Source organism: Carassius carassius, chromosome 6 (genome assembly GCF_963082965.1).
Source record: "Carassius carassius chromosome 6, fCarCar2.1, whole genome shotgun sequence".
NCBI classification, from domain to species: Eukaryota; Metazoa; Chordata; class Actinopteri; order Cypriniformes; family Cyprinidae; genus Carassius; species Carassius carassius.
The window spans coordinates 5,637,991-5,664,877 of record NC_081760.1 but is presented as its reverse complement, the minus strand read 5'-3'; the positions used below and the strand labels follow the sequence as shown (position 1 = coordinate 5,664,877).

The 26,887-nt window shown below is 35.9% G+C and overlaps 1 protein-coding gene across 6 annotated transcripts in view; it reads right to left on the bottom strand.

Moving 5' to 3' along the window:
• Window positions 1-26,446, bottom strand: part of LOC132142279 (calcium/calmodulin-dependent protein kinase type II delta 2 chain-like) — a 29,932-nt gene extending 3,486 nt beyond the window's left edge. Inside the window, exons 1-17 of one of the 6 annotated variants that reach the window (XM_059552028.1) lie at window positions 26,074-26,446; window positions 23,838-23,932; window positions 14,340-14,399; window positions 14,199-14,253; window positions 12,188-12,253; window positions 11,669-11,741; window positions 11,171-11,273; window positions 10,591-10,674; window positions 9,879-9,973; window positions 9,555-9,677; window positions 9,361-9,444; window positions 8,780-8,822; window positions 7,318-7,358; window positions 6,210-6,269; window positions 2,056-2,100; window positions 1,887-1,935; window positions 1,493-1,591 (exon numbers count right to left, since the gene is read on the bottom strand). In XM_059552028.1, coding sequence (XP_059408011.1) covers window positions 1,493-1,591; window positions 1,887-1,935; window positions 2,056-2,100; window positions 6,210-6,269; window positions 7,318-7,358; window positions 8,780-8,822; window positions 9,361-9,444; window positions 9,555-9,677; window positions 9,879-9,973; window positions 10,591-10,674; window positions 11,171-11,273; window positions 11,669-11,741; window positions 12,188-12,253; window positions 14,199-14,253; window positions 14,340-14,399; window positions 23,838-23,932; window positions 26,074-26,135 — 1,237 coding nt within the window. In that variant the 5' untranslated portion in view covers window positions 26,136-26,446. The remainder of the gene's footprint in view (window positions 1-1,492; window positions 1,592-1,886; window positions 1,936-2,055; window positions 2,101-6,209; window positions 6,270-7,317; window positions 7,359-8,779; window positions 8,823-9,360; window positions 9,445-9,554; window positions 9,678-9,878; window positions 9,974-10,590; window positions 10,675-11,170; window positions 11,274-11,668; window positions 11,742-12,187; window positions 12,254-14,198; window positions 14,254-14,339; window positions 14,400-23,837; window positions 23,933-26,073) is intronic. The other 5 variants (XM_059552030.1, XM_059552027.1, XM_059552031.1 and 2 more) reach the window with 5 other exon arrangements.
• Between the last annotated feature and the right edge of the window lie 441 nt (window positions 26,447-26,887).

The following is a 26,887-nucleotide window of genomic DNA, read 5'->3' as shown; positions in this document are numbered from 1 at the left end:
TTCCATCTAATGCTTGATTTCTCTTACAATGGACATGCTTTGTAACATGGGGCCTTTTTTCAACATCATTTTCATTATTCAGCATAATGTCGCTGTTAGCATCATTCTCCTCTGTGTTTCATAAGACATCAGAGTTTTTTTTTTTTTGTTTAAAAGCCATGACAAAAAATGACAACAATAAAAGAATCAGGGCAGTCAATCCCACTGTTAAAGTGCGATTAATTAAGTATTAAAATTTAAACATTAATTTCTAAATCAAGTTGTCTTATCTCAAATCGAAGCTTTCACAATAATGAAATATCTTTGAATTAAAAAAAAAATTCTGATAAAATATTTAGGCATACATTTATTGCAATTTATTTGATGGACAAATCCGCATACCATGTATGTAATTCAATTAATATTTTTTATCTATTGACAGCCCTAAAACAACAAATACTTTTTCATCATGTGAAGCACAGAATTTAGACAAAATGCATTTTGTCTAATGGTCATGTGAACATAAAGTGCAAACAGAATCTGACGTTGAAAAACAGCGTATTGTCCTTTCAATACTGGTTTTGGTCCATTCCATATTACTGAGCTTAAACAAATCCAAAGTGATTCTATTTGTTTGAAAATACACAAATAAATCAACTTTTTTTTTGGTTGGATTGGTGGGAAGGGGGGAGAGATTTTAAACAGAAGGAGCAAACATCAGGCTCTCAGGCATGGAGCAGGATGGGATACCGGAGCAAGTACACTCCTAGTGCAGTGGATCTCTCCATTTTAGGAATGTTAGGTGCAATACAGGATAATGCAGAATCTAGTCCTAGGACACAGGGACAAAAGGTCAACTGAACAGTCTTTTCAGTAAGAAGAGGTTTGTTAGTGGTGCAACCGGAAGGCCTCAAGCACCTATAGAGAGCTAAAAGGCAGTCAGGTGGTTTTCTGGCAAGAATGAAGAGTGCTAAAGGCAAAAGAAGGGAGAGAATTTGAGACGGTGAGAGGGTGTGAGAAGAGCACATTTGAAAGAACGTTCTGGTACTTACATATTAAAACCTGATTTCCCATTTACTTGAGCATCTCTCTATTGATTCAGAGATTCGCTTTTAATCCATCAAGCCTTTCTAACACATGCTGCACGCATCTATATCTCCCTCTCCTTCATAGACTGGAGTGTTTTCTTTAAAACCACATTTTTAAAGCTAATCCAAATTAGAAGTTGATGTTTTATTTTTAGTAAAGCTATTGTGATTTATTATTTTCTTGGCCTTAAATGCACAGTCCGTGAAGAATAGACAGACACAAACGTGTGTCTGATAGAAGCAGCTGGATGGATTAAAACATTTGGAGAATTGATGATGAATGAAGTTTGGACTTCAAGAATATCCTTAAAAGGGCAGATCTGAGCTGTTGAGGGGCCTCTCGTTCATACAAGAGGGGTTCGAAACATTTGACCGACGTTAGGGGAGGACGGGGTGATTTTGTCTCCTGCCCATTACAGACTTACTCTGCACCGAGGAGTTGGGCGCCTGCTTGGGCTCGGAGTTATGCGGGTGGCCCGCGGATTGCCAGATTGAATTAATGCTGAGGTTTCCAAAGCGCCTGGCTGTACATTGAACCGATGAGAGGAAGAAACAACAGGAGCAGGACAAAACGAAAAAGAAGACATTTCAAATAGCACACTCGACAAGAAATACTGAAACAGACACCCTTATGCGGGGAAACAAACAAGGGATGAAAGGGAGGGGAGAATGGCAGCAACAGGCAGTACAAATTCGGTTGGGAAAATAAACAAGAAAGAGTACATATGATTGAGGAGAAGCACAGATGGAAGACATATTGAGGAGGGAAAACAGCAAAAAAAACGGCACGTCAACAGGCAGGGAGAAGCCAAGCTTTACCTTTAATGTCCTCGTCTTCGATGGTTGTGTTGGCACTCTCTGTAGACTCCTGCGGAAATATGAAAGAATACTTGTGAATCACTTTGAGAATGGACACCAGACACAGTGTTCACATTTATGGTGTTTCTATTTTTGATTCACCGCTGCTAACAGGAATGCGTCATATTACCTTGTTTCTGTCCACTGGGTTGTGGATCACGGTAGTTTGAGGCTCCTGAAAGAGTGAAAAGGAGTGAAAAAAAATGATTATTTGTATATGATGAAAAAAAGAAAAAAAATTGTATTGAAAAAGAAGCTTTATACAGCATAATGGAATATGATGGCTGGGCACCAGATACAACATGTATAGAACTGCAAATTTTCAAGCATTAAAGAAAATATATATAAAAACAAACTACTAAATAAATCCAAATGGCAAAACAAGGCTATCACTAATAGTCTCATTACTTGCATGTGACTGATAATGCAGTCTGGACTCCCATCTAAAACACACATACTGGATATTATTAATATTTCAGTCTTGATAATAAGAAATGTTTCTTGAGCACCAAATCAGCATATTAGAAAGATTTCTGAAGCATCATGTGGGATAATATTACTGTGTTTTGATCAAATAAATGCAGCCTTGATAAGCATAAGAGACTTAATTCAAAACCATAAAAAATAAAAACACTTTATTAGTAGTATTAGTCAGTATTGTACACTCAACATGCATAATGTGCAAATTTCTATATCAGTGAAAACAACTGATATATATTACTGTATACATGTTTTAAATATATTACTTGCAATATATCTGATTGCTGTTTGATTTATGGAAAATTGCTAAATAAATCACTAGAAATTCTACAGATTTTGGATCAGTTTTCTCTTGTAATATAATATGTTCTTTCTTTAAAACAAAGAAGCTGTGGATCACTGTTATGAGGTGATCCCTAGGTCACTTACACACACACACACACACACTGACAGATACAATGTAATTAATCAGCCTGGTGGTCTTTGAGCAGGACTGAGCAGAATTGATGATGTCTTGTCTAATCACCACCAGATTAGAGAAGATTACATACACACACTTGTCATCTAAGAAACATCGCCCTCTGAGTGTGCATGTGTGTCAGAGAGAGGAACAGTCTATATGTGTGTCAGTACGAGTGCGTCATAGTGTCGTCAGTCTGAGAGACATTTGTTTACGTGCATGTCTGCGTCATTATGGAAGGCAAACCATTTCAAATTACATACAGCAATGAGCTCCAAGCATTCGACCCTATCAAAGCAATGCTAACATAAGCCATGCACTTCAAAACAGTACTTGAATTATGCATCTGTCAGAGAAAGACACGAGATTCAGATTTAAACAAATGGGATATACAAATGTGCAAAAATAGTAGACTAACAGCAATACACCATGACACCATGACAAGCAAAATCACAAGTGTTATATGGATTTTGTGCTTGAAATGGTATATCTGTGCTTGAAACTATATCATTATAAAACATCAAGTAGGAGCCGCTTTTGATGTTTCAAAAACAATTTGATTGAATACAACCCTATTTCCTGGAACTAAGAGCTCAAATGGAAAACAGCACATGTATAACATAAAGGTGACATGAGAGGTGAGTAAAATCATGCAAGGTCTCTGAACTTTGGGTAGATGACACACCAACAGTGCCAGATTGACAAACCCTTGGATTTCCTTGCATATATTGTCTTTTCTTTTTGCTTTATTTTAAAATATAGAGTTAACAAGGCCTTAACCGGTTTTATGTACCTTAAAAATACTGTACATAGTTTAAGGCATAAAAGTGATGCATTTAGCATAAGTATGATAGCCAATCAAGACAAACAATGTGAAAGATGTTCCAAAATTTAGGACACAACATTAGGTAAAATCCTAAGGCAGCATCATATCCTTTTCAGATAAACCAATCTTAGAATTACAATAAATGTTAACTAAAATATATGTATGTACTGAAACATGAAATATAGTACTATCTAATCTCTTGTCTCAAATTTCACTATTTCACCTAATGTCATGATCCATCCAAGACTTCTGCCACTCTATCAAAGACTTCATTCCCCATAATCTTCTGCCATGTCTCATCGGCACTCATTGTTTGCACCTGTGTCTCATTATCATGATTAACTCACCCTATAAGCCTGGTTCTCACTGACTACGTTTACATGCTGTTAAAATTAGGGTTATGGTCGGGTTAAGGTCACTATTTGGGTTTCTGAAACATTCAGGATAACCCGTTTACATGCGTGAGCAGAGAGAGTTACTCCTGTATGCATGGAATGTGTAATCAGTCACCAATCCCGATGTAGACGGCGACGCACGGTCAGCGTCTGGACGTACGGACAACAAGACGCAATATGCGTCATTTCTGATTCTTCTTCCTGTATCCAAACACAACAACAACAACAGCAGCAGCAGGCGGATAATTATTAGTTTGAGGCAAATAGCGATAGTCTTTGTTTGCGCTTTGGCGCTGGTACTGATCCACCAGCAGCACTTGACACTACTGTGCCTCTATACTGCACGCGGGGTTTTTTTATGCGCCGTCTCTACTCAAAAGACCAAGATTCCTTGCGAATGGAACATGCGCAGAACACACATTTTGATGGGGATATGCCAAAATGCGTTTACAAGACCAAATATTCGGGTTAGAAAAGGGGTACCCCAGGTACAATATATGAGCATATCCGGTTTTTTGCCGGTGTTTACATGGCCGTGCGCGACCGGGTTATTGCTAATATCCCGGTTTTGAACGGGTTATTGGCTGCATGTAAACGCAGTCACTGTTTGCTAAGTCTTGTATGTGTCTTTACTGCATTTTCTAATGCTGCGTTCAAGTCCACCTGGGAAGTTTGTACTTACGAGTTGACAAGTCTTAAATACGATGTTGGGTGTGTTCAGGTCACTTTAGTTGGCACAAGATGGCGATGTACCTTCTTTTAATAAATTACAAGAAAATACAACAGGGTTTGTAACTCTGCTTATAGAAAATAAAGAGCAAATAATTTGCATCAGGTGTGTTTCGCGTTTTAAATTTTTTACAATAATTTATGAAGCCACTTTAATCTGTATCGCATACAAACGTATTAATTGTTATATTGCAATCCTGTCTATCAATTTCAACAAAAAATTATGTCAACAACAGACGTTGCATCCATTGATTCTGTCATGTTTCTCATTGACACGCCCCCAACTTGGAAACTCGGAGCTCAAAGAAAATTCAGAGTTTCCCACTCATAATTACGACTTTGTGGTGGCGTTCATGTGCGTTTAACTCGTTTAATACGATGTATCTGACATGACTTGAATGCATGCACCATAAGCCTTGTATCTGTTTCTCCTGTATTTTGGTTCCTGGTCTAGTAATTCTGCCTGTTTTCTGGATTACTCCGTTTGCCTCAGCCCCTTGCTCTGTTGTTGTTTTGGATTGCCTATTTGTGTATGACCTTTGCCTGCCTTTGGATTACATTTGTGGATTACCCCTTCAATAAACTACTGCATTTGGATTCTCTACCATCATGTCTCTGAGCAGTTCATGACAGAAGACTTAGCCAACGTAGATCCAACATAAGAATCATCCGCCTGCGTCAAGGTCATCGATCAATCAATGAAAACATACAGTACTTTTTAAACATTGCTAACTTCTCTGACCTCCTAGACCAAGTTCTCACTGATCTCCTTTGTTATGGACTCAATGAACTTTATCAATCTAAACTCATCCATGATGGTACTTGAGAGTCACTGGCTGAGTTTTTGGACTGTGTTCTAATGCTGAGTGGCTCATTTTTCACTGTTGGGGAAGTAGAGGATGCTTCCCCTTCACAAGATGGCCACCACACCAGAGTCTCCAGGCCATCATGGAAATTATGTCAGTCTTCAGCCATTATGGACACCATGCCAATGTGTCCGGCTATCATGAACGTTTCTCTTGAAGCAAGTAAAGCTGATTTCCAGTGTGGACCCAACATCTGGTAAGGCCTATATGTTTTCTTGTTATTGTATTGTTAGCTTAGCAACATGCTAACATACAAATCTGTAGGAAATAAATGTGAATTGTGTTTTCTTTATGCAATAACTGCCATTTTGTTTTGGTGTTTGATCATGTATGAGATTGCTTGACAGTTACGATGTTGCCTTAGAAAATAGCTGCCTGCGTAGCTAATGGACAGAAAGGCCGCTCACTAGGTTTTGGAACAGAACTTTTGTGTTTATGATGAAAAGGTAAGCAAATCTAGCTTGTTGGTCAAAGGTGGAGGCTCTACAGGGTGAGGTCGTGCAGGTGCAGGACTGTTGTCATGGGTACCAGTGCTGGAGCGGGGCCTGTGTCTTTTGGGCTGCTGGCTAGGTTGGTTTTGTTGTTAACCTGCAAGTGGGATGAGGAGCAGATCACATATTACCAAATATCACACTGATGGGGTGTGCTGCATCACACTTAGGTTACAAAATTACACAAGACTGGGGGAAAAGGGGAATTTTGTGATGGGGCATACACAAATAGAAAAAATACACAGATACACTGACAAAAACTGATTCACATGAGAGAGCTGATGATAAGATGATGCAGCAGCTCACACACACCACTGGAGTGGGCTACTGGTTAATGTTCACCAAATAGCCGTTTTAGGCATTACTTTAGTAAACTCGGTCAGACTTTATTCTTGTATGTGACATTCACTTTTCATGATCCAATCAATTTCTGACATTATATATTTTGTATTATATATTTTTTGAATATCCTGCTTAATTTCACATTATTAATGTAAAATGGCTTGTGATTGGCAATTCACATTATTTACTTTTTATTAATAATTATAATTGTATTCATTTATATCCATTCTTGACTTTAAAATGTTTTGTGAAAGCTGCCCAATTGCTTTAAATTTGTATGTAAAATCTGATAAACACAGACTTGAGTTACAGGATTGTGAGACAAACCAACATCAGATTTTGTTACACGTCAGAAAACACGTTCTGAGTGTTTAATTTAAGTAACTGACATTCATTGAAAAAATTAAAATGAGAATAATGGGTAATTCCATATAATTTTCAGCAAATCAGGGAATTAACTAAACTAAACCTTTTATTAATGACTGAAAGATCAAATATGAATTTTATTGCCAAAATTTTATCCATTTCCTAAATAAAACCTGAAAATTGGAATTGAAATGAAATTTCAATGAAATCAAAATGCCACACAGCAGTCTAATATATTAACTATATTGTAATTAAATTGGAAACTGATCCAATTAAAAACCTCAGAATTTCTGGGGGGAAAATCCAACAAAAAACACAAACATAAAGAATGCACAATGTTCTGCTGCAAGATTATTCTCAAGCATTGCCAAGGACTCATGTTGTTTATACATTGTAGTTTTGCCAAAAATAATTAATGGCAAATAGATTTAACCCACCTTCACACCATCTGTCTTCTTGTTCAACAAGCTCTTGGCTGCTGTTGGATAAAAAATATAATGGAACATTAATATTTATGTATTATAACATTACAAATCCATGAAGGCACATGCAGCAGGCATTCTGAGATTATTGTTCTCCTTTTTGTGTCTCAAGACCTCGGGCAGGAGAAACAATTCACAGTCATACAAATCATTAATTTTTTTGTATAGGAAATCTTGGTAAACAAATGCAAGGCTAAAGGATCAAAAAGAAAAACCCAGACACAATTAAAACCAAAATAAGCAACTCTGTTTTTAGGGGATGTGTGTTTTTAATCAAAAATTATATACTGTACAATTATTATTTTATTTATTTATTTATTTATTTATTGTTCTGTACAATCTCCTCGTTGGTAAACATCAAGAAAAAAGTGACTTTTTTTACCTCAGTAAAATATACATAATTACTTTTATAAATGTCTTGAAAATTGAACTGTTGAAAATGTGCTATGTGCATAGATATTGTAAATCCGTCAATTATATTATATTGTATCAAAATAATGCATGCAAAATATTTTACAGTCTTCAAACATCTTGAACCAAGAGTATGAATAAAGCTCACACACTTACCCTCAAAGATAGAGTTGTTTTAAAATACAGTTTATCAAAAAATAAGTGCAGATGACCTTAGAGTTATTACGGTAACTCAAATTCTATTAAAACGCGTTTCCAACTATATTTTGGTAACAGCCATCATATGTAAATGTGAAACCTATGATTTTTTTTTACCTTATAAATAAATGTAACATTCCAGGATGTACATGAACATATGCAAATGGAAATATAACCAGAAAATGAGCAAGACAGAAAACTCTCCCAGTAACTTAGAATTATTATTGTGATTACATTCATAAAGAACTGGTTTTTATTATATTACTGAATATGCATATTTGCAGTTGAAACTTCAAGTTTTGTTTGTTTAAAACACCGAATACAAGTTCATATAAGTTCAGCTAAGTGTCAGTTGACATTATGAATGTAATCTGTTTGATTCCATGCAAACAAGGGTAATTAGTAGCTCAGAGTAACAGGGAAGTGTGTCAAACAAGCAAACCAGCTCACTGGTTAGAGTAAAAACACATCCCCTTATTAAGTCCAATCAGACTCTTACCTCACGAGACACACCGGACCCCCCACCCCAAAAAGAGATAAAGCAATGATAAACAGAAAAGAAACGTTAAATAAAATGTCTGAAATTGTGTGTGTTACCACCTTCCTTTAAAAGCCTTTGTTTAAATAAAAATAATAAAAATAAACACCAAATGAACAGAAAAATAACTAATAACAAGGATTAGGAAAAAATAGCATTATGAATCAAGTTCACACATAAGAAGATAAAAAAAGAGAGTTTAATACTTTAAAACTGTAGGATAAGCACACACACACATTCACACATGCAGCTCAGCAGAGCCAGACATACCTGAGAAGTTTCTTGTGACCAGGAGAGTGGTCAAAATTGCACCCTAGTTGCAAAAAAGGTTTTGAAAATGAAAGAAAAGGAATAAAACAACAAGCAAGAGAGAAATGAAAAAAAAAATAGTATAGAAGCAACAACAGGAGCAATGTATACCCTCATTTTTATGATGTATTTAGAGGACGACTAATTTCCATATCTTGTTTGTTTGGGCATTTTAAATAATCATTGAATTACACAATCGATTCTTCTAGTTTTTGGAAATAATGAATAATTTTCTGGCAAAAACAATTGAAAACTTTCACTTTTCCACAACATTGTCTGAGGGAGCCAAGCCTGCAACTACATCATTAGCCAAAAATAACTAACTTACTCTCTGTAATAATTGACAAATGTAATAATTAATTAGTATAGTATATACAGTAGTAATGCTATAATATAAAACAGTACATTTAAAAGAAGCCTTCTGGATCTAGATCTTGCAGTGAAAAGTTAAATGCATGGTTTGTGAAACTCTGAAATGTAAAGAAAGCTGAAGCTCAAAACACGTGTAGAAGTTGTCTGAGTAAAGTCAGACCAAAACTAACCTTGAGTTTCCTTCTGGCATTGAATTTCTTCAAGCACTCCACAGTTTCCTGTCTGTGCATCATAGAGGCTACAGTGGAGCGTTGCTACAGAAAGACAGAATGATTCCAAGCCATTAGAGAGGATTAGGAAATTATTTTGTTGTATATAAAGAAGCACTACATTTTAGTGTGTGTTTGTGTGTTGAAACACATACGCAGATCCAAGGGTGTTTGAGGGCTTCAGCAGCTGTAATGCGTTTAGAAGGATTGATAGTCAACATCTTATTAATCAGATCTTTAGCTTCAGGGGTCACCGTGTCCCACTCAGGAGAAGGAAACTACATACAGACATGAAACATAACAGAATAATCCATCAAATAATAATTCTTGTCTGTAAGTCTTAGAAGCCTGAAGATGGCATCAGTAATCAGAGTTATTAGCAATATCATCAGATGTTGCATTTGTAGGTCTTTAGTGTGTTCTTAGTGCACCTTTTTTGTGAACATTTTGCAGGCAAGTCATTGGAAATTCAGACTCACGTCATATGCACCAGCCTTAATCTGCTGATAGAGGCGATGCTGGTCTTCATCCCAAAATGGTGGATATCCAACCAGCAAAATGTAGAGAATCACACCTATGAAACATATTATAACATCTATTATGGCCTCACTGAAAGAGGAACATTCTTCAAACAAATCATTGAATATCAGATAACTTGGACATAAATTTGGTCTGTATTCAAGCAATCATATCCTAGCATTGAGTACTATATTGTGAAACCATATAAGGTTTTTTTCTTTTTTTTATGGACATGGTACATTGGTACTACTAAGTTTTTTGGCATGTCCTATTGCAATATATATAAACTATATATACTTAAATACTATGGTGCATCGATATGGTAATCATTCCATAATATTCAGAATGTACTGTATATCTCAAAGTTCCATTGTATTACGATCTGGTCATCTTTTCGTAAGTAGGTAGAACTTCCTGATGATACATTTTCATAATTGTGCAATCATTTTTTCATTAAGACTTAATTGAAACATTCGTTCAACTGCTTGCATTGGACTAACTAGTTTTAAAGACAATTCACCAGGGACACTCCATTTAGCTGATTAGAATCGATGTTGCTTAAAAACTCAGACTGCAATAATTTAATAATCGGTTAATCTACTTCAACAGCGAAATCCATCACACCGACTCACTTACGAGGTTGATATTTTTTGTGACTCATTTATCCCTTACCGCAGGCCCACATGTCCACAGGTTTGCCATAAGGATCCTTCCTCAAGACCTCTGGGGACAGGTACCCTGGAGTACCAGCGAAACCTGAACAGAGAGAGCGGTTTAGAAAAGTAAGGGAGCAGTTTCTATAGTACTTAATTGTTATAGTTTAGAACAATTAAATGTGTATTTTTCCCAGTCGGCATGCAAAAGCTTAATCATGCAAAATTGCTTAGAGCAAAAATACTAATAAAGCAGTGTTCCCTTTTAAAATCAAAAGTAACACAATTCAAAAAGTAATTCAAACTAATAACTCCACAGAGCGATTCATGTTAAATTGCTTCTTCTGCCTGCAACCATTATCGATTAATGATTATTATCGATATCGAACCATGTATCAATTCTTTTAATATTATAATGAAATATTATAAAAACAATATTATAAATTAAAACTGCAAACTTGTAAAATATAATTTATTTTACAGCAGCATAGTGTCCCTATTAAATAGGGGTACGGGAAACACTGCTTTAAAGATACAAGTGGATAGAATATATATATATATATATATATATATAAATATATACATTTTGTAGTGCTTACCAAACCATGCCTGCTGATCACCCTGGACCTCTATGGCCAAACCAAAGTCAGCAAGCTTAACTGCCGCACCCTTCATCTTACTGGCCAACAGCAAATTCTCAGGCTTTAAGAATAGCATACAGACACACAAGCATATCACTAAATGGTCCTAATTGTCCCTTAGGTAATGGCTTTTCTAAAAGTAGCTATTTATTGAATTAAAGACTTTTTTTAACAGCAGCCATGCTATGATGACTCATTCATCCTCAGCAGGACATTTTGGACAAAGGACAAAAAAGCTAAATCTGTCAAAGTCTGAATTGTATCGCACAAATGTGGATTGATTATCACTAACTAAAAGGCTTTGAAAGGATTAGATATTAGATTCTCAGACACAGCAAGGCTATTTTCTGTTAGACAATATGAGATCCGGCAACGTCAGACTGTGCTATATTTGGCACTGCACTGTGCTACATTGAGCGCCACTGTCTGGAGAAGCATAAGTGTGTGTGTCCTGACCTTCAGATCCCTGTGGACGATCCCATTAACATGGCAGTGATGAACACTCTCCAAAATCTGCTGAATGCAATGACTAAAAGAGAGAGAGAGAGAGAGAGAGAGAGAGAGTGACAGAGAAAGGTAAGACATAAAGTAAGGTTAGAGTGACAAAGACCAGCGACATAATCAGTAAAAAGAGAGAATTTAGGGACTTAAAAATGCATTTATGAATTGTACATAGAATGATACATTCATGAATGTATGCGGTCATTAATCATCATTAATCAAAGCCCCAATTAGACACACATGCACATTTTCCTTTACACATGCAAAATTAAATTTGAGGAGGTGAGGCTGTAAAGAGAAGCAGTGTATAATTTATCATTGGTATAAATAACACACACGCAGAGAAACAGGCTCACAAAAGAGTCATGTGACCTAAAAGAGCTGTCTGTAAGCATATTTTATGTAAAACAAACTCGACGTTAATGAATGTTGTAATACGCTATTTTTATAATATGTCTGTCTGAATGTTCTTACCTGGCATCAGCCTCACTGTAGTACTCTCTTGCTACAATGTCTTCAAACAGCTCACCTCCAGTAACCCTGAGGTCAAAGGTCAATAAAGTTAAAGTTAATGAATTTCAAAGCCATTCAAATAAGCTTTTATAAAAAAAATTTGGTTGTGTGGGGGTGGGGGGGGGATTGGGGGGTTCAAGTGTTGCTATGTCCTTCCATAAATGCAATGTCATTTCAAAATATGTTTAATTCCCGGTGGAGCGCTTTTCTATCCACAATCCTGAAGCCAGATTCACCAATCAGAGAATTTACTGTTACTAAAGAAGTGAAGTTGCTTATTTGCAAGTTATTTGCAATTAAATTAAAATGTATTATAGTTTTTTTTAACCACTTATATAGGACTTTAAGTGCATTAAATTAATTCTGCTATTTTATTAAGTACAGTATATTGCATTTGAAAAATGGTTAAAGCATACTACTGAATGCACTAAGTTTTGGCTAAGTAGACACATTTGCTGATTCAGACTAGCCAGGCTGATTCAGTAACGTCTTTCACAATGCTTAATTTGATGTGTTTTCCTCAAAAATGTGTTAATGTTGTGTTATATTTTGTATAAAATATTTGCCATTTGGTTGATAGCTTCTGAGTCCAGTGTTAAAGTGAGCTGTATCGTTGAGTTCTATTCAAAACCAAAACTAAAAATCAACACTCTATGTTTATTCATACAAAATCTAACAGTATTCAAAAATAGCAGTGCGAGCAGTTGTCATACTGTGTGAATGTGGGTCACAAACAGTTGAATATTACTGAATATGACAGCTTGTGTCTCTCTTCTTGTTTTTCACCACTTGTTTCGTCCTTGGGTTCTCCTCTCTCTTTGTCTGCCTTTTCAGCCGCATCAGCTACTAGCCGAACTACATCATAAGCCATTTATGACAGAAGACATTTCTCAATGTCAGCACAATCAACTGGTCTGCTCTATTTCAAAGCCTATATTTATACAGTCAAGATTGTCCTGCTCATTCAGTAATATATTAATTATACTACCAGTCAAAAGTTTGTAATAATTATGATTTTTTAATGTATCAGAAAAAAAGTGTCTTATGCGCTTCAAGGCTGCATTTATTTGATCCAAATATCACATATATATATAGGTATGTATATATATATATATATATAGGTATATATATATATATATATGTATATATATATATATATATATATATATATATATATATAGGTATATATATATATATATAGGTATATATATACACATTTTAAGTCTCAAAAGATTTCTATTTTGAATAAATGCTGTTCGTTGAACTTTCATTACATAAAAAAATCCTGAAAGAAAACGTATTACTGTTTCCACAAAACATGTTAAGCAGCAAAAACTGTTTTAGGCATTGATAATAATAATAAGAATCATCATTAAAAATTGTTCCCCAATTATAATTTTTTGAAATTATTACAAATATAAATTATAATTATTATATATGATATTTTTTTTTATAAATAATTTCATATCGATTAAAATAGAAAAAAGTTCTTTTTAATTGTAAAAATTAAATTGTAATAATAATTGTAATAATATTTTTACCATATTTTCAAGTAAATGAGTATAAAATACTTAGCAAAAACATTTATAAATATATAATTATTCTAGAACTTTTGACAGGTAGGGTATATCATATGTTATAAGAATGGGGTTTTCATGCTAGTTTTTAATCAAACTTTTTGTGAACGTAACTATTTAATGCTGTAAAACAGGACTGACAACTGTATGTAGCAGCATTGTGAACATCAAAAAATATATATATATTTTAAAAGTCAGTTCTATAAGCAATGCTGAAAGAGGGCTCACAGGCTCAGAGGTTTGCCGAAGGCTGCCCTCTGGGTTCTGTCCTGTTATCACATAAATATCAGTAGCAGTTTGTAAATGAGGCACACTGAGGAAGCAAAGATGGAAAAGAAAACCTAATATGAAGTGTGGAGAAAAAGAGGAGATAAAGTTAATATATATATACTTACAGATCAAAAACTAGGTAATGGAAACCCTCCTCCGATATACTGTCGTGGAGTCGAACTACAAAGAGAATTTTTCTCATCTTTAGTTACCATTAGCCAATACAAATTTCTGGTAAAGTGTCTCTGGAAATCTCAGTCCATTACCAATATTGGGGTGTTTCAAGAGACGACAAATCCTTGCCTCTCTCTCCAACTTCTGGTGATCTGAAACAGATTCCAAAAACATAATTTGTTGAGATTATAGCTGATATACTGGACATGTTTTAACCGCTAAAGTACTGCAGGTACTGCGAATGTGTTCATAATACAGTACATTTTCATGTTTCTGTTAGAGAGTGCAGATATTTTAAACACCACCAGAGGACAGTGTTTTGATGCCTGTGAGTGTGTATGCTAGGCAGATGGCACCCTGACCTGCAGAAAACTATAAATAACCACATGTGCTCCTCTCTCTTCTGTACTAATCCCATATAAAAACATTCTAAACTTAACTCGCAATTAGAAAAAACACAGCTCTCTAAAGAATCATGTGACACTATTCAGGATTCAGAATTATTTTAAGCATCTGGCAGCAGTCACAATCATTCAATAAGCCACAGTTAAGGGGGAAAGGGGGAAAAACAAATTAAGAAAGCAAATTTTGTTTAATAAAAACACCGTACTGCATAGTGTGCAGTACTGCCTAATGGGGAAAAAAGAAGAAATAGTCTGCAATATGTAACAATTCAAAATGTTATGTGGTTGCACATGACCTCATTGTGCTGAATTCTAAATTCATGCTAAATTTAGCTTACAAGGGGTTGTTGTTGTTTTTGTTAAAATTTCTGATTTAAAAATGGGATAGTTCACCTAAAACTATTCTGTCATCTACTCACCCTCATGTAATTTCTTTCTTCGATATAAAATACATGAATATTTAATCAACCTTTCATTTCCAACTTTTCATTTTGCAGTATTTTGTACATGCTGCGCACATTTTGCTGCACAGTATGCATGAAACACTGCAAAAATAGCATGAAATGCATGCCGTTATGCACATAGTCATTACCACAGCTGATTCATTGTGAAATGAGGTCGGGTGAATCATATGAAATTGTGATTCATTTGAATTTGTATTGAGATCATAAATGAATAGCTCATTTCTGCTCAGCCTTAGGCCACATTTAGATCCTTCTCTCATTTGAGGGTATAAGGGAGATACAATAGCATGCACATTAGCTCAAATCACTCAGTTTCCTGTTTTTACAGAATAAGATCAGTTTATTTCAGCTTGTCATAACTCTCTCTTTCTATCACTAATAAACTCCCCCCAGTTCCACAGGTAGTCCACCTACCAACCGGACAGACATCTGTTGTCTAGCAACTCCTCCACCAATCAGAACGCGAAGGCCTCTCTTCCTCTCTGCAGTGGAACCAGCCCTGCATGCAAATATCAGAACCCTCTAGATCCACAGAACCCAAGCAATCGCAGCAGAACTCTCAAAGTTCAGCACCAAACTTTTTACACCATCTCCTGTCAATCCATTCAAATGAGACTACATGTCAGTAAATAGTTCTTAACAATCCATGAACATTTTTCTCACATAACATATTTAAACAAAAATGTTTCAGCACAAGAATTATGCGCAGATAAGTAAGAGAATTCCCAAGATGTGCTTAGATCTGTGCTGAAGCAGATGGCTTTTTCATACACTGAACAATATTAGTGTTATTAATCTGGCTTTGAACCAAGAACAACTACCATCATAAATAAGACTTTCATTATTGGACAGCATCAATAAAACAATTAATGCAGCAGACCAGAATTATTGATTTTTGCATTAGTGTCCAGAATATAATAGAGAGTAAGGCATATTATATAAACATCTGAAATCTATATAATCTTATATTAATCTTATTGAAATCTATATAATTAACTTATAACTTATAATCAGCATAACAAAAGTAAAAAAAAGTAACATTCTTAAGAATATTGTATAATTAATACAAAATATGATATATATAAAATATCATAATATTTTACAGAGAGAGATGGGTAGAGTAATGCAAAAAAATGTTTTAGCGTTCTATTAAATGTAGAAGAATGTCAAATGACATCATAGTCTTTTGACATGCGCTGTTATCTTCTTGCCACTGGCACTCACATGGGCTATCAATTGTAGCATCAGTTTGGAGAAAAAGGAGTAAAAATCCTTCTAAACCATAAACCAAGGGCTGAATGTCAACAGATTTGTGGATCCTGGCATTTGTACATGGACTGTTTAAAGAACTGTAAACTAGACTATATATGAATCAGGCTTGTCAGTAGTAGTGTAAAATGCAGTCTGGTCAGTAGCAGGCAAAGGCCTACATTTGACAGTCCTGCCTCCTCCCCTCTTTTTGCTGCTGTTCTCTTTTTTTACTCCCTATCTGAAGCCTTCCGCACTGCAGCAGTGTCTGTGTGTGTGTGTGTGTGTGTGTGTGTGTGTGTGTAAGATAGAGACTATTCCTTCATGTTTTGTGCTGCTTTTCCAGGAGATTAATGAGAGATTTGAGATCATCGGAGAGAGAGGGAGAGAGAAAGATAGAGAGAGAGAGAGAGAGAGAGAGAGGGAGGGAGAGAGAGAGAGAGAGAGAGAGAGAGAGAGAGAGAGAGAGAGAAAGAGCAATAAAACTCTGAAATGAATGACCAAACCTGGTCCTTTGACTTGGCCAGAGCAATCATGCTTGATAAATAAATAAATAAATAAATAAATAAATAGCAAGGTTCACAATCTTCTGATCTGTACCCAGCTGCTTATATTCAGACCAGAAAAGAACCATGCACTGACTTCTTTATCTTACAGATACAGCTTTATTAATAAACTGTTACTGCTCTTTTTTAACTGCTGCATGTATAGTCCATACAAAATTCAAAAGCATATATTTTTATTTTTGAGGGACTGCATAAACTGTGACAAATCAAATTCAATTGTAAATCACAGAAGATGCCTCTCTTAACAGCTGGGATGTTGAGTTGTTCATGATCACCAGCGTACTTATTCCACCATTAAATGCCAAGTCAAAAACTCCCACACCAAAGTCTTACAAAGAAAACTGTTAAGCTTTACTGCAAACTTGTTTTTAGTTTTCACACTGAGATGCCCAGTACTCAGAGTCTATTACATGGACGAGACTCGTAATAGTGACCACTGGTTATCTGATATGGGTTATCAATGGCCAGTGTCAATACTGAACACTAGCCACCCTCTCAGAAAAAAAGGTACAAAAGCTGTCACTGGGGCGGTACCTTTTCAAAAGGTACACTTGTGTAGCTTTCAGGTATGTACACTTTAGGTACTATTATGTGCCTTTAATTAACCACTATGGACTCTTTAGGTACAAAGGTGTGTCTTTTGAAAAGGTACCATTCCAGTGACAGCGTTTTTACCTTTTTTTTCTGAGAGTGCAGTATATTTGATATAGGCAACAATGTTCACAATTAATCTGAAAATATTTTACATATATATATATATATATATATATATATATATATATATATATATATATATATATATATATATATATATATATTAGTGTCATCAGTCATTTTTTGTTGTAGTTAAATGATTGTAAGCATTAAACTACAAACCCCATGAAGAATAATCAAATAAATAAAAGAACTGAAAGATAAAATATAAATTACTAATTTATAGACATCAATTACAATTATAAAATGTAATATGTTTGAAGTTTATCGCAAAATAGTCTTTTTTTGTATAAGTTGTTTGAAATTGTAAGAAGACTGATTCAATTACATCAGTCGCAAATGGTGCAGTTCTTGTTTCCATAGTTTGTGTGCAGCAGCAATATCCACAGGGAATTAGGCTATTATACAAAAAATAATAAAATAAAATAAAACTACAAAAACACACATAGAAGTGACTTCAGAGCTCATGGTTAATCAATTTAGTGAGGTTTATACATTATTGTTAATTAAAAATCAATAGCGCTCTGGAGAAAGTGATTGGCCGACTTCCGTAAAACCCCACTGAAAATATTTGTAAGAAATCCATTATTCATTGACTAGGCTGATGATCAGTTTTGAAACTGGCACTAGGAGAGACATTAAGGAGACATTAGGGAAAGCTAATGCATCTGTTAATTGGCCTACCGAGGCCAATAATCTCAAAATAGCTGATTTATAGGCCTGACTGATGCATCAGTCTATTACTTTTGGTAAGAGATGACTGCAGTTCAAATTGATGACCCCCCCCCCCCCCCCCCCCACACACACACACACACACACAAACACACAACAATTAATGACACACTGAAGATGTGCAACTTCAACCACCCAGACAAGAGTTTAGAAAAGAACATTCAGTTCTCAATGGATACACGGTTCAGCCTGAAACATACTGACGATTCTGCAAACTGTGATGCAGTTTAGCTCTTTTGTTTACAGCCTCAAGGACAAAAGGCGATAGACCTCTGTGTCTCTCAGGCAAGTGACCCTTTAGCTCCAACGAGACAAAAACTTTATTGAGTTACAGCCCTCAGACATGAGAGAATCTGAACTACTGGTCAAAGATCTAAAGAGAGAGACAGGGAACTGAGATAATGTGTCTCTAATTAAAAGTGCCCTAGCTATCTCTCCTCAGAATTTCATGGCCTAGTTTATTAAAGTGGGCATTGAGTTTCTCTCTGTGCTATGCTACACAGTCTGAGCACTGACCTACTAGTTTTGCACATAGCCTGAACAGAGAAATAGGCTGTGTTCAGAAACTGAAAAATGAAGTCCTTGCAGGTATGATGGTTTAAGTTTTAGATGCAGCCAGAAAAAGAAAACAGACCAGAATATCTGACCAACATCAGCCATATACTGTATGTAATCAGAAGTTTGCATTCTTGTATTTATGTTCAAGTGTTAAATTATGCCAGAAGGATCTATAATGGCATTCCAGTGACTTGCATGCTTTCCACTGCATCCAAATTTTATATTGCCCAGTAGTACCACATTTAATAGAGAACTTACTTCTTGACTATTAAAGTATATTCTGTAAGGATACATGTGTGTAGTACAAATAAAATCTGAATATACTACATGTGTCATATTGGAACTGTCATGTGACCTACAGTATAACATCAGCCAGGTCACTTCATTTTAAAGTTTTTTGGTCTTGTGGGATAGTAAAGTGTCAGTTAAATGCTCACTGCAAAATCCTGAAAGAAGCAGTAGGACATTCAGATATTTTTTGACCAGTGACTGTAATATTTGTAATATATATGATTATCCTTTTGTAAAAAGTCACAGTTATACTTAGTATAAATAAATAGTGTACTGTAGTAATTTGCATAACCTATATTGTATGCTAGGCCTTGTGAACCTGCAAAGTGTACTTCAAATTTTAAAGTAAAAAAATTGCACTAACAGAAAATATCATGTTAATGAAATAAAAGTTCATTTAAGTGTACTTAAAAGAATACACTTTCATGACTACTGTATGTTTCTTAACACACTTAAATACACTAACATACTAAAGCACATCTAAAATACTTGATTATAATTTTAAATGTGTGTGATATTTGATATTACATTTCAAGTTAATAGTGGGCTATATTTTTTCCAGTATATTTTTAATTGACTAAATTTTTTAATTATAAATGTGGAATTGCAAATGTATTTAAATACATGACAAAAATTCTGTGAAAATGTCACTGAAGTATATTTTAGTTTACCATAATTCTCGATAGTACATATTGCAGAACGCCATATTTCAAAAGCAACAGAATTATGAAATAACATCCTACTTAGCTTGGTTAGGGTTAGGGTTATAACTGTCACGTTTCTGAACTTTGTTTCCTTATTTGGTCACCTTCCTTTTCTTGTTTTAGTTAAGTGATTGATCCCCACCTGTTTCCAGTTCCCTCATTACCTTCTGTGTGTATAAATACCTGTTCTGTTCAGTTCCTCCTTGTCCGTGATTGTTGATCGTTGTTGAATGTATGTGTATGTGTATGTGTATGTGTATGTGTATGTGTATGTGTATGTGTATGTGTATGTGTATGTGTATGTGTATGTGTATGTGTATGTGTATGTGTATGTGAATGTGAATGTGAATGTGAATGTGAATGTGCATGTTAACCAGAGATCGTATTGTGAATGTCTATTGTAACCTGAATGTAAATGTAACCTAATCTTCTTCGTCATCCAGTAAACTCCTTATTTTGATCACTATCCTCCTCTAGCACTTTTGTCCTTCGTTAGCACTTCACCAGTTTGTAACTATAATACATTCAGTTCACTTAGATATTTTCTTTCAAAGCATACTATTTTTTTACTTAAGTACTTAATGCTTTCAAATAATTCTAAAGTGTAATTGTTCTTCACAATGGAAGGTTACAGATTAATCAGCTAGCAGTACACTGAGCTAGTAGGCCAATCGGTTATGAGGCTAATCGCTTTCGCACAGGTACATCATAAATATTTCTTTTTGATGTGTGTGTTTTTATCTGGAAGATGTATTTTTTTAGAATAAGTTTTCTTTCATGTTAAACAGACATTTAGAAAATGTTTTTAAGATGTATTTGTGTATTTACTGTATGTATCATCCGGAATTTATTTAAAACTGCTTATGTAAAACACCATAAATACCACATAATCATATACGACTTATAGGAAGAAAAAATAGATTTGGCTGTTTGTTTGCCAATCCATATGTGTTCAATTCATTCCATCTCCATTTAACCCTGTGTGTGTGTGTGTGTGTGTGAGAGAGAGAGAGAGAGAGAGAGAGAGAGAAAGACAAAGAGAGAGATGTGTGTGCGTGTGTTTCATATGAGGTGCTGTCTGAGAAACCACCGAGTTTATTTTTTGCTCTGCTGCACCATATCCTCTCGTGTGATTGTAGCCTCTCTCTCACACCAAGAGTGAATGACTCAACATAGGTCAAGGAGATTCAGAGGTAATGAACATTGTGTCTTGAACAGCAGCTCAGACAAGGCTCATGTGAAATCTTCATTAATACAGTCTCTGAATTATTGTCTGTATTCAGAAATGTTCAACTTAGCATTGTAATGTGAAACATTCATTATGAATTCATGATTTTTTTAGGATGATTTAGCAAAGAGCTCTATTCTCTACACTCTCATTAGGAAAAATATATCAAACTCTTTGGTCATTTTTGAGTGAGATGCTAATGGTCTAACCAGACTCAGATCTATGCTAAGCTAAGCTAAAAGTTCTACCACCAGACCCAGAGATTGGCTGAATGGATTCAAAAACTGTAAAACTCTAGGGGAGTTGGAAAATGAGCCTATTTTCAAAAATAGTGGAGTGTTCCTTTAAGTATGGCTCATTTTGAATTCTTGTTTTGTCTTATTTTAAATCAAGTCATTTGCAGCACCATTGGATGTTTACTGAGGCCCCCTAATGCAAATATAAGTCAAATGCACAACAATTTGAAAATATTAACCATAGAAAAACCTGTCGATACACAAGCGTTGTCTCAACGTAGCGATCAACACCAAATGACACAACCATACAAACCACTGAACATACTGTATTTATATCCTTCACAGCCTTGTTTTCATTCTTGCCACATAAAATACAGTGTCTACCCATACTAAGCTCCAGTACATCATCAAAGCAATGATTACAAAATGAGGTACAGCTGAGCACAGCAGTGCTCAGGAGGACCAGATGAGGACAAATAAGGTAAGAGATTATTGTTTTTTTCTCAGTTTAGCTTCACCACCAAGAGATAAAATCATAATAAACTAGCAGATTCTTTCTTTTAACATTCCTCTGATATAACATAAACACATACAGTAGCACCATCAACATGGACAACGACCATCTGGTTGTTTTGTCAGACACCAGTCTTCTGTTTTCCTGCTTCCTTTTGTTCTAACTCCAACACAATCCCTTCTTCTTCTTCTTCTTCTTGTTCTTTTCTGTATTTTGTTGCCTCTGCTCTTCTACATGGCATTTGCATTACATAATACACAATCTGTACTCAGCTTGTTGTGTTGACCTCTCTTTTTACTTTTTTCTTTTCCCAGTACGCTCATTTACAGTCTTTATCCTCCTCTGTGTTTTTCTATTTTTACACAAAAAAAATAAAAATAAAAATAACTCATCATTATTAATCAGTATCTGAACACACGCAAGATAAATTCACCTATAAGAAGAAATCTGCTTATGAACTTATTTTAAAATAAACTGATTGTATTTTGATCATTCTGTAAGTGAATTTATTGTCTTAAGTTCCAATATCAGATTTTTATGACTTTTAAGCATTATCCTTACTAATTTAGAGCAGTGAACAGATTTATTTTTGCTGCATAAAAAACATGTCTGTTATGGTGTTTGGTACCGTACACCTACTTTACAGTAAAGAAGTATGAATATTCAGACACAGGGTTCGTTATTGGCATCTATGGTTCCATAAAGAACCTTTAAAATGGAATCTTTCCATTGCACAAAATGTTTTTTTCATTCACTGGTCAGTGCTGAGATTTTATGCTATTTTACATTTCATAATGTGATGTTTTATATCAGTGAAAAGACTGGAGGTCATGATCCCACTTGCAAGGATCTAGTGTCAGTGTGTGTGTGTGTGTGTGTGTGTGTGTGTGTGTGTGTGTGTGTGTGTGTGTGTGTGTGTGTGTGTGTGTGTGTGTGTGTGTGTGTGTGTGTGTGTGTGTGTGCAGTGGTATTTATATACATGTGTATGCTCAAAAAAAAAAGCCGCAGTTCCTGGGCTTATCGTGTAAAAAGAGGTTAAGACCATCCCTGACACAGAACAGCATCCAGTGCAGCGGAGAGTACGAGACAGAGCAATTAATACAACATAAACTGCCACACCACTCGATGCTGTATTTTTGGAAACGCTATCCCAGCATGCACCAGTGCAGTGATATGATCCCAGAATCTAGGTGTCCAGTTCAGTCCCACTGTGCAGAAAAGGGAGGGGGGTGTATTTCAAACCTAATGATCCAAAAAATATTCTCGATTTTCCATGCCATATTCACATTTCAAAAAGAAGAAAGTTTAATGGAATTGTTGAGATAAAGACAACATGAGTGACATGATTGGCTCTTAGGAGGAAAGATGTTGTGGTAGAAGAGAAATGATTGGATGTTCTGAGGGTGTTAAGGAAGCTGATTGGTTATTTTGCCCTATAGAAGCAGAGCCTGCAGGCAAACAGGCCAGCAGCAACAATTACACTGACAGATCTAAAATAACTGGGTTGCTCACTTTCCAGCAGGGGATAAGACCAGCCAAAGCCACTGAAAGCTTACATATACACATCACATGTAACTGTGCTTATACACACACAAACACAAAACACTCAACTTACTTCATCCAGACTCATTTATATAGAGTGTTTATATACAGATTGATATGTGAATGTATGTGGTTCTCAGACACATAATCCCTTCAGCTTCTTCATAGCTATGCTTGGACGCAAGCATCTGTTACATCAGAGCACGTGCACAGAGCTCCAGATGAGACCCAGATGCATAGTCTCTTGCATTATCCCGGTTCAACCGGATGTGCTGCTCTTACATCAGAATGTTGCCATGTTTAGCTACGCTAGATGCCCCATTAACTGTACCAAACTCAAGTCCTGCATCTCACCTGATGGAGCACAGCACACTAAATAAGTCACCTACCCCTGGCTGACAGCTTCTTTGTGTTGATGATTTTGGCCGCATACTCTTGGCCGGATGATATCTTCACGCATCGCCTCACGACAGAGAATGCACCCCTGAAGAAGAGGGAAAAAAGAGAAGACGGTGAGGAAAAAAATGGGCACGAGGCCCTGATTCCGAACAGATAGAACATATGGCATGGAGAGCAGAATCTGTGCCATGGTGGAGGCACAGCCTGAGCGCTTCCAAGGTTACACAACTACGAATTTCCATGGTTGTTTGTCCATGTGTGTTTGATGAGTGTGTGTGGGAGTTTTGCAATTGTTTCGCATATTTGCTGACTGCATGCACACACCAAATCTGTGTGTCCACTTGCTGGAAAAGAGGGGGTTAATTACGTCACCTTAAACGCCCCCTCTGCTGTGGTTGTTCTTCCCCCAAATTTCACTATAAGAAAATGTCATAATTTTGAGAAAAAAAAGAAGATAAGATTCTATATTAAAGGTTAAATCACCTCACTATATATGTGTGTGTGTGTGTGTGTGTGTGTGTGTGTGTGTGTGTGTGTGTGTGTGTGTGTGTGTGTGTGTGTGTGTGTGTGTGTGTGTGTGTGTGTGTGCGTGTGTGTGTGATATTAATACATGTAATATTAATATATTTTATTTACTGTAAAGACCATCCTTAGGGGTTGATAAATTATTTACAAAATGATTTTAAAAATGATTTAAATAATGTTATTTATTATAACCATTTCTGGTTTATATTTATAGTATATAATATAACATTTATACTGTATATGTATGTGTATTTTATAGAATATAACATTTCTTGATGTTCACAAAAACATTAAAAAACATTATTTAAATAATGCTTTTATTTTAAGCATATTATAATAACATTGTGTGTATGTGTTTGTGTGTGTTTATTGTATGCTTTTTTTTATTAAAAAGTATAAATTACCTTATAAAATGTATATTTAACATTAAAAAGGTGTATTTAATGTTAAAACCATATTATATTTCAGATACTGTCTTGTTTTGTTCATTTGTACATATGTGATAAAGTAATTAAGTAATTAATAAGTAACAATTAATGATAGTAAGCTACTAATGATTAGTCAAAGTGAGGATATGCTTGCTGATCCTAATGGAATGTGCTCGAGCAGCATACTGTTGCTATAGTAACCTCCCCAGGTAAAAGTGACTTCGCGAGCGTGTATTTAGCGCGCTCTGACTGACTGCGAGTGAAAACATTTTTGGAAACGATGTTAAAACGTAGATGTATACAAAAATTTTTTTTAAATAAATTCATACACGTCAAACCCTTTGTTCAGACTTATTTTGGAGGGGTTCAGATAAATGATACAGTGAATAATGATCATTTCTAGCCTATTTTATGAAAATCAAAAACGTGCAAATAGAAAAATAGGCATACTGTATCTATGTAACAGTGGGGAGCCAAGCTGTGGTACTACCCAATCTTTATACATGATGCCACCGCGCAGATGGCGCAGAAACGTTTCGACAACATATTTTGTACGGACTGTGTACTCAAGTGATTTCAATTTAAGGTCACAATGGGCTTAAAAGCGAACTCAATCCGGGTCATTTTAGATCTGAAGGCAACAGCACGCCGAGATAAATAGATCACATGCTAAAAACTACAAGTCTATCTCCTGAAACCCTTGCAGATCAGGACCACCGATGTGGCCTCTTTGAACCCTCCCCTCCCCAGTCAAACGCAACGCGAGGAATCCCCAACGCGATAATTAACGGTACGGGAACGTGTGTCTGCACTGTTGTCGCATTGCCATGAGTATTTCTGTCACCGGGGGGAAAAGCCCAAACCCTACCCCCCTAAAATGTACATTTTCCCAGTTGTTTAGATATCTGACGTGATGAGCACAATGACCGCGTCACAAAACCTAGAGAGGTGCCTACATACACACTGCAGTTTGGGCATCATGGGCACGTTTGGAACGTTCCGTTCCGTTCCGGTTCCAAACGCGCCCGTGATTATCAAAGAATTTCGTTTGGGTTTGCAGCTCCCAAAGCTCTCAGACAGATACTGTGTAATCAAGCGCTCACGGCAAGGTTATTATAAGTGTTCGCTGCAATTGTAGCGGAGCTGTCAAATAGAAGACGCGTCGCAGCCGCATCCTTGCATTAGCCCATGCGTTCAGTAACACCAGGCGTGCATATTATATAACAAATGGACAGGAATCCAATGATCCTGCAGTATAAGATCCAGCACTTACTTCCCGAGCTCTTCAAAAAGCTGATATTCGTCCGTAAATCTAGTGCAGATGGTCAGAGCCATTGTGATGGGGAATCGGCAGCGCGAGGAAGAGTATGATGCGGGGAAGCGCAGTCAGTCTCCTCTCGTCCCTCCTGCAGACCGAAAGGAGAGCACTTTTGATGATTGATTTTTTTTCTTAGCTTCGTTCCCGGTCTCTTCAGGTGAGATGCGCCGATCAATGTCAGATGATCAGATATGTAAACCTAGGGGTCGATCACCAACGGGAGGAAGAAGCGCGTTCACATCCGACGGTTCCATGGGCTCATCATTATGCGCGTTGACGTTACCATCTCTCTCTTGGACGTGTTTGCATACAGCACCTCGCCCCCTTCTCCCCTCCCTTTCAAAACCCATGCTTCACAAACATCCTACACCTGTAGACTTTTCATATTTATACTTAATAAATCTTCATGGCAATAATAACAATAAGGTCAAATTAATAATTGACAGTGTTACACATAAGCATAACTGACGTGACATTTCACAATCCTGCAGTGTGCAACATGCAAAGCATATTTTAACTAATGCACAAAAAGTGATTAACATTTGCAAATGTACACTGAGAAACTTAAGTTCTTATTTCTACTAATTGTTTACTTCTCCTTAATAAAAATAATGATGACAATAATAATTTCAACTTTATATAAATAACACTGTCCTTCTTAAGATATCCTCTTATTAGGTTGTAGTAATGCATGCAGGTTCATATTCTCAGATTGCAATTCCTATCACACTATTTACATAGTAAGACACTTCAAAGAATACCATGGTTC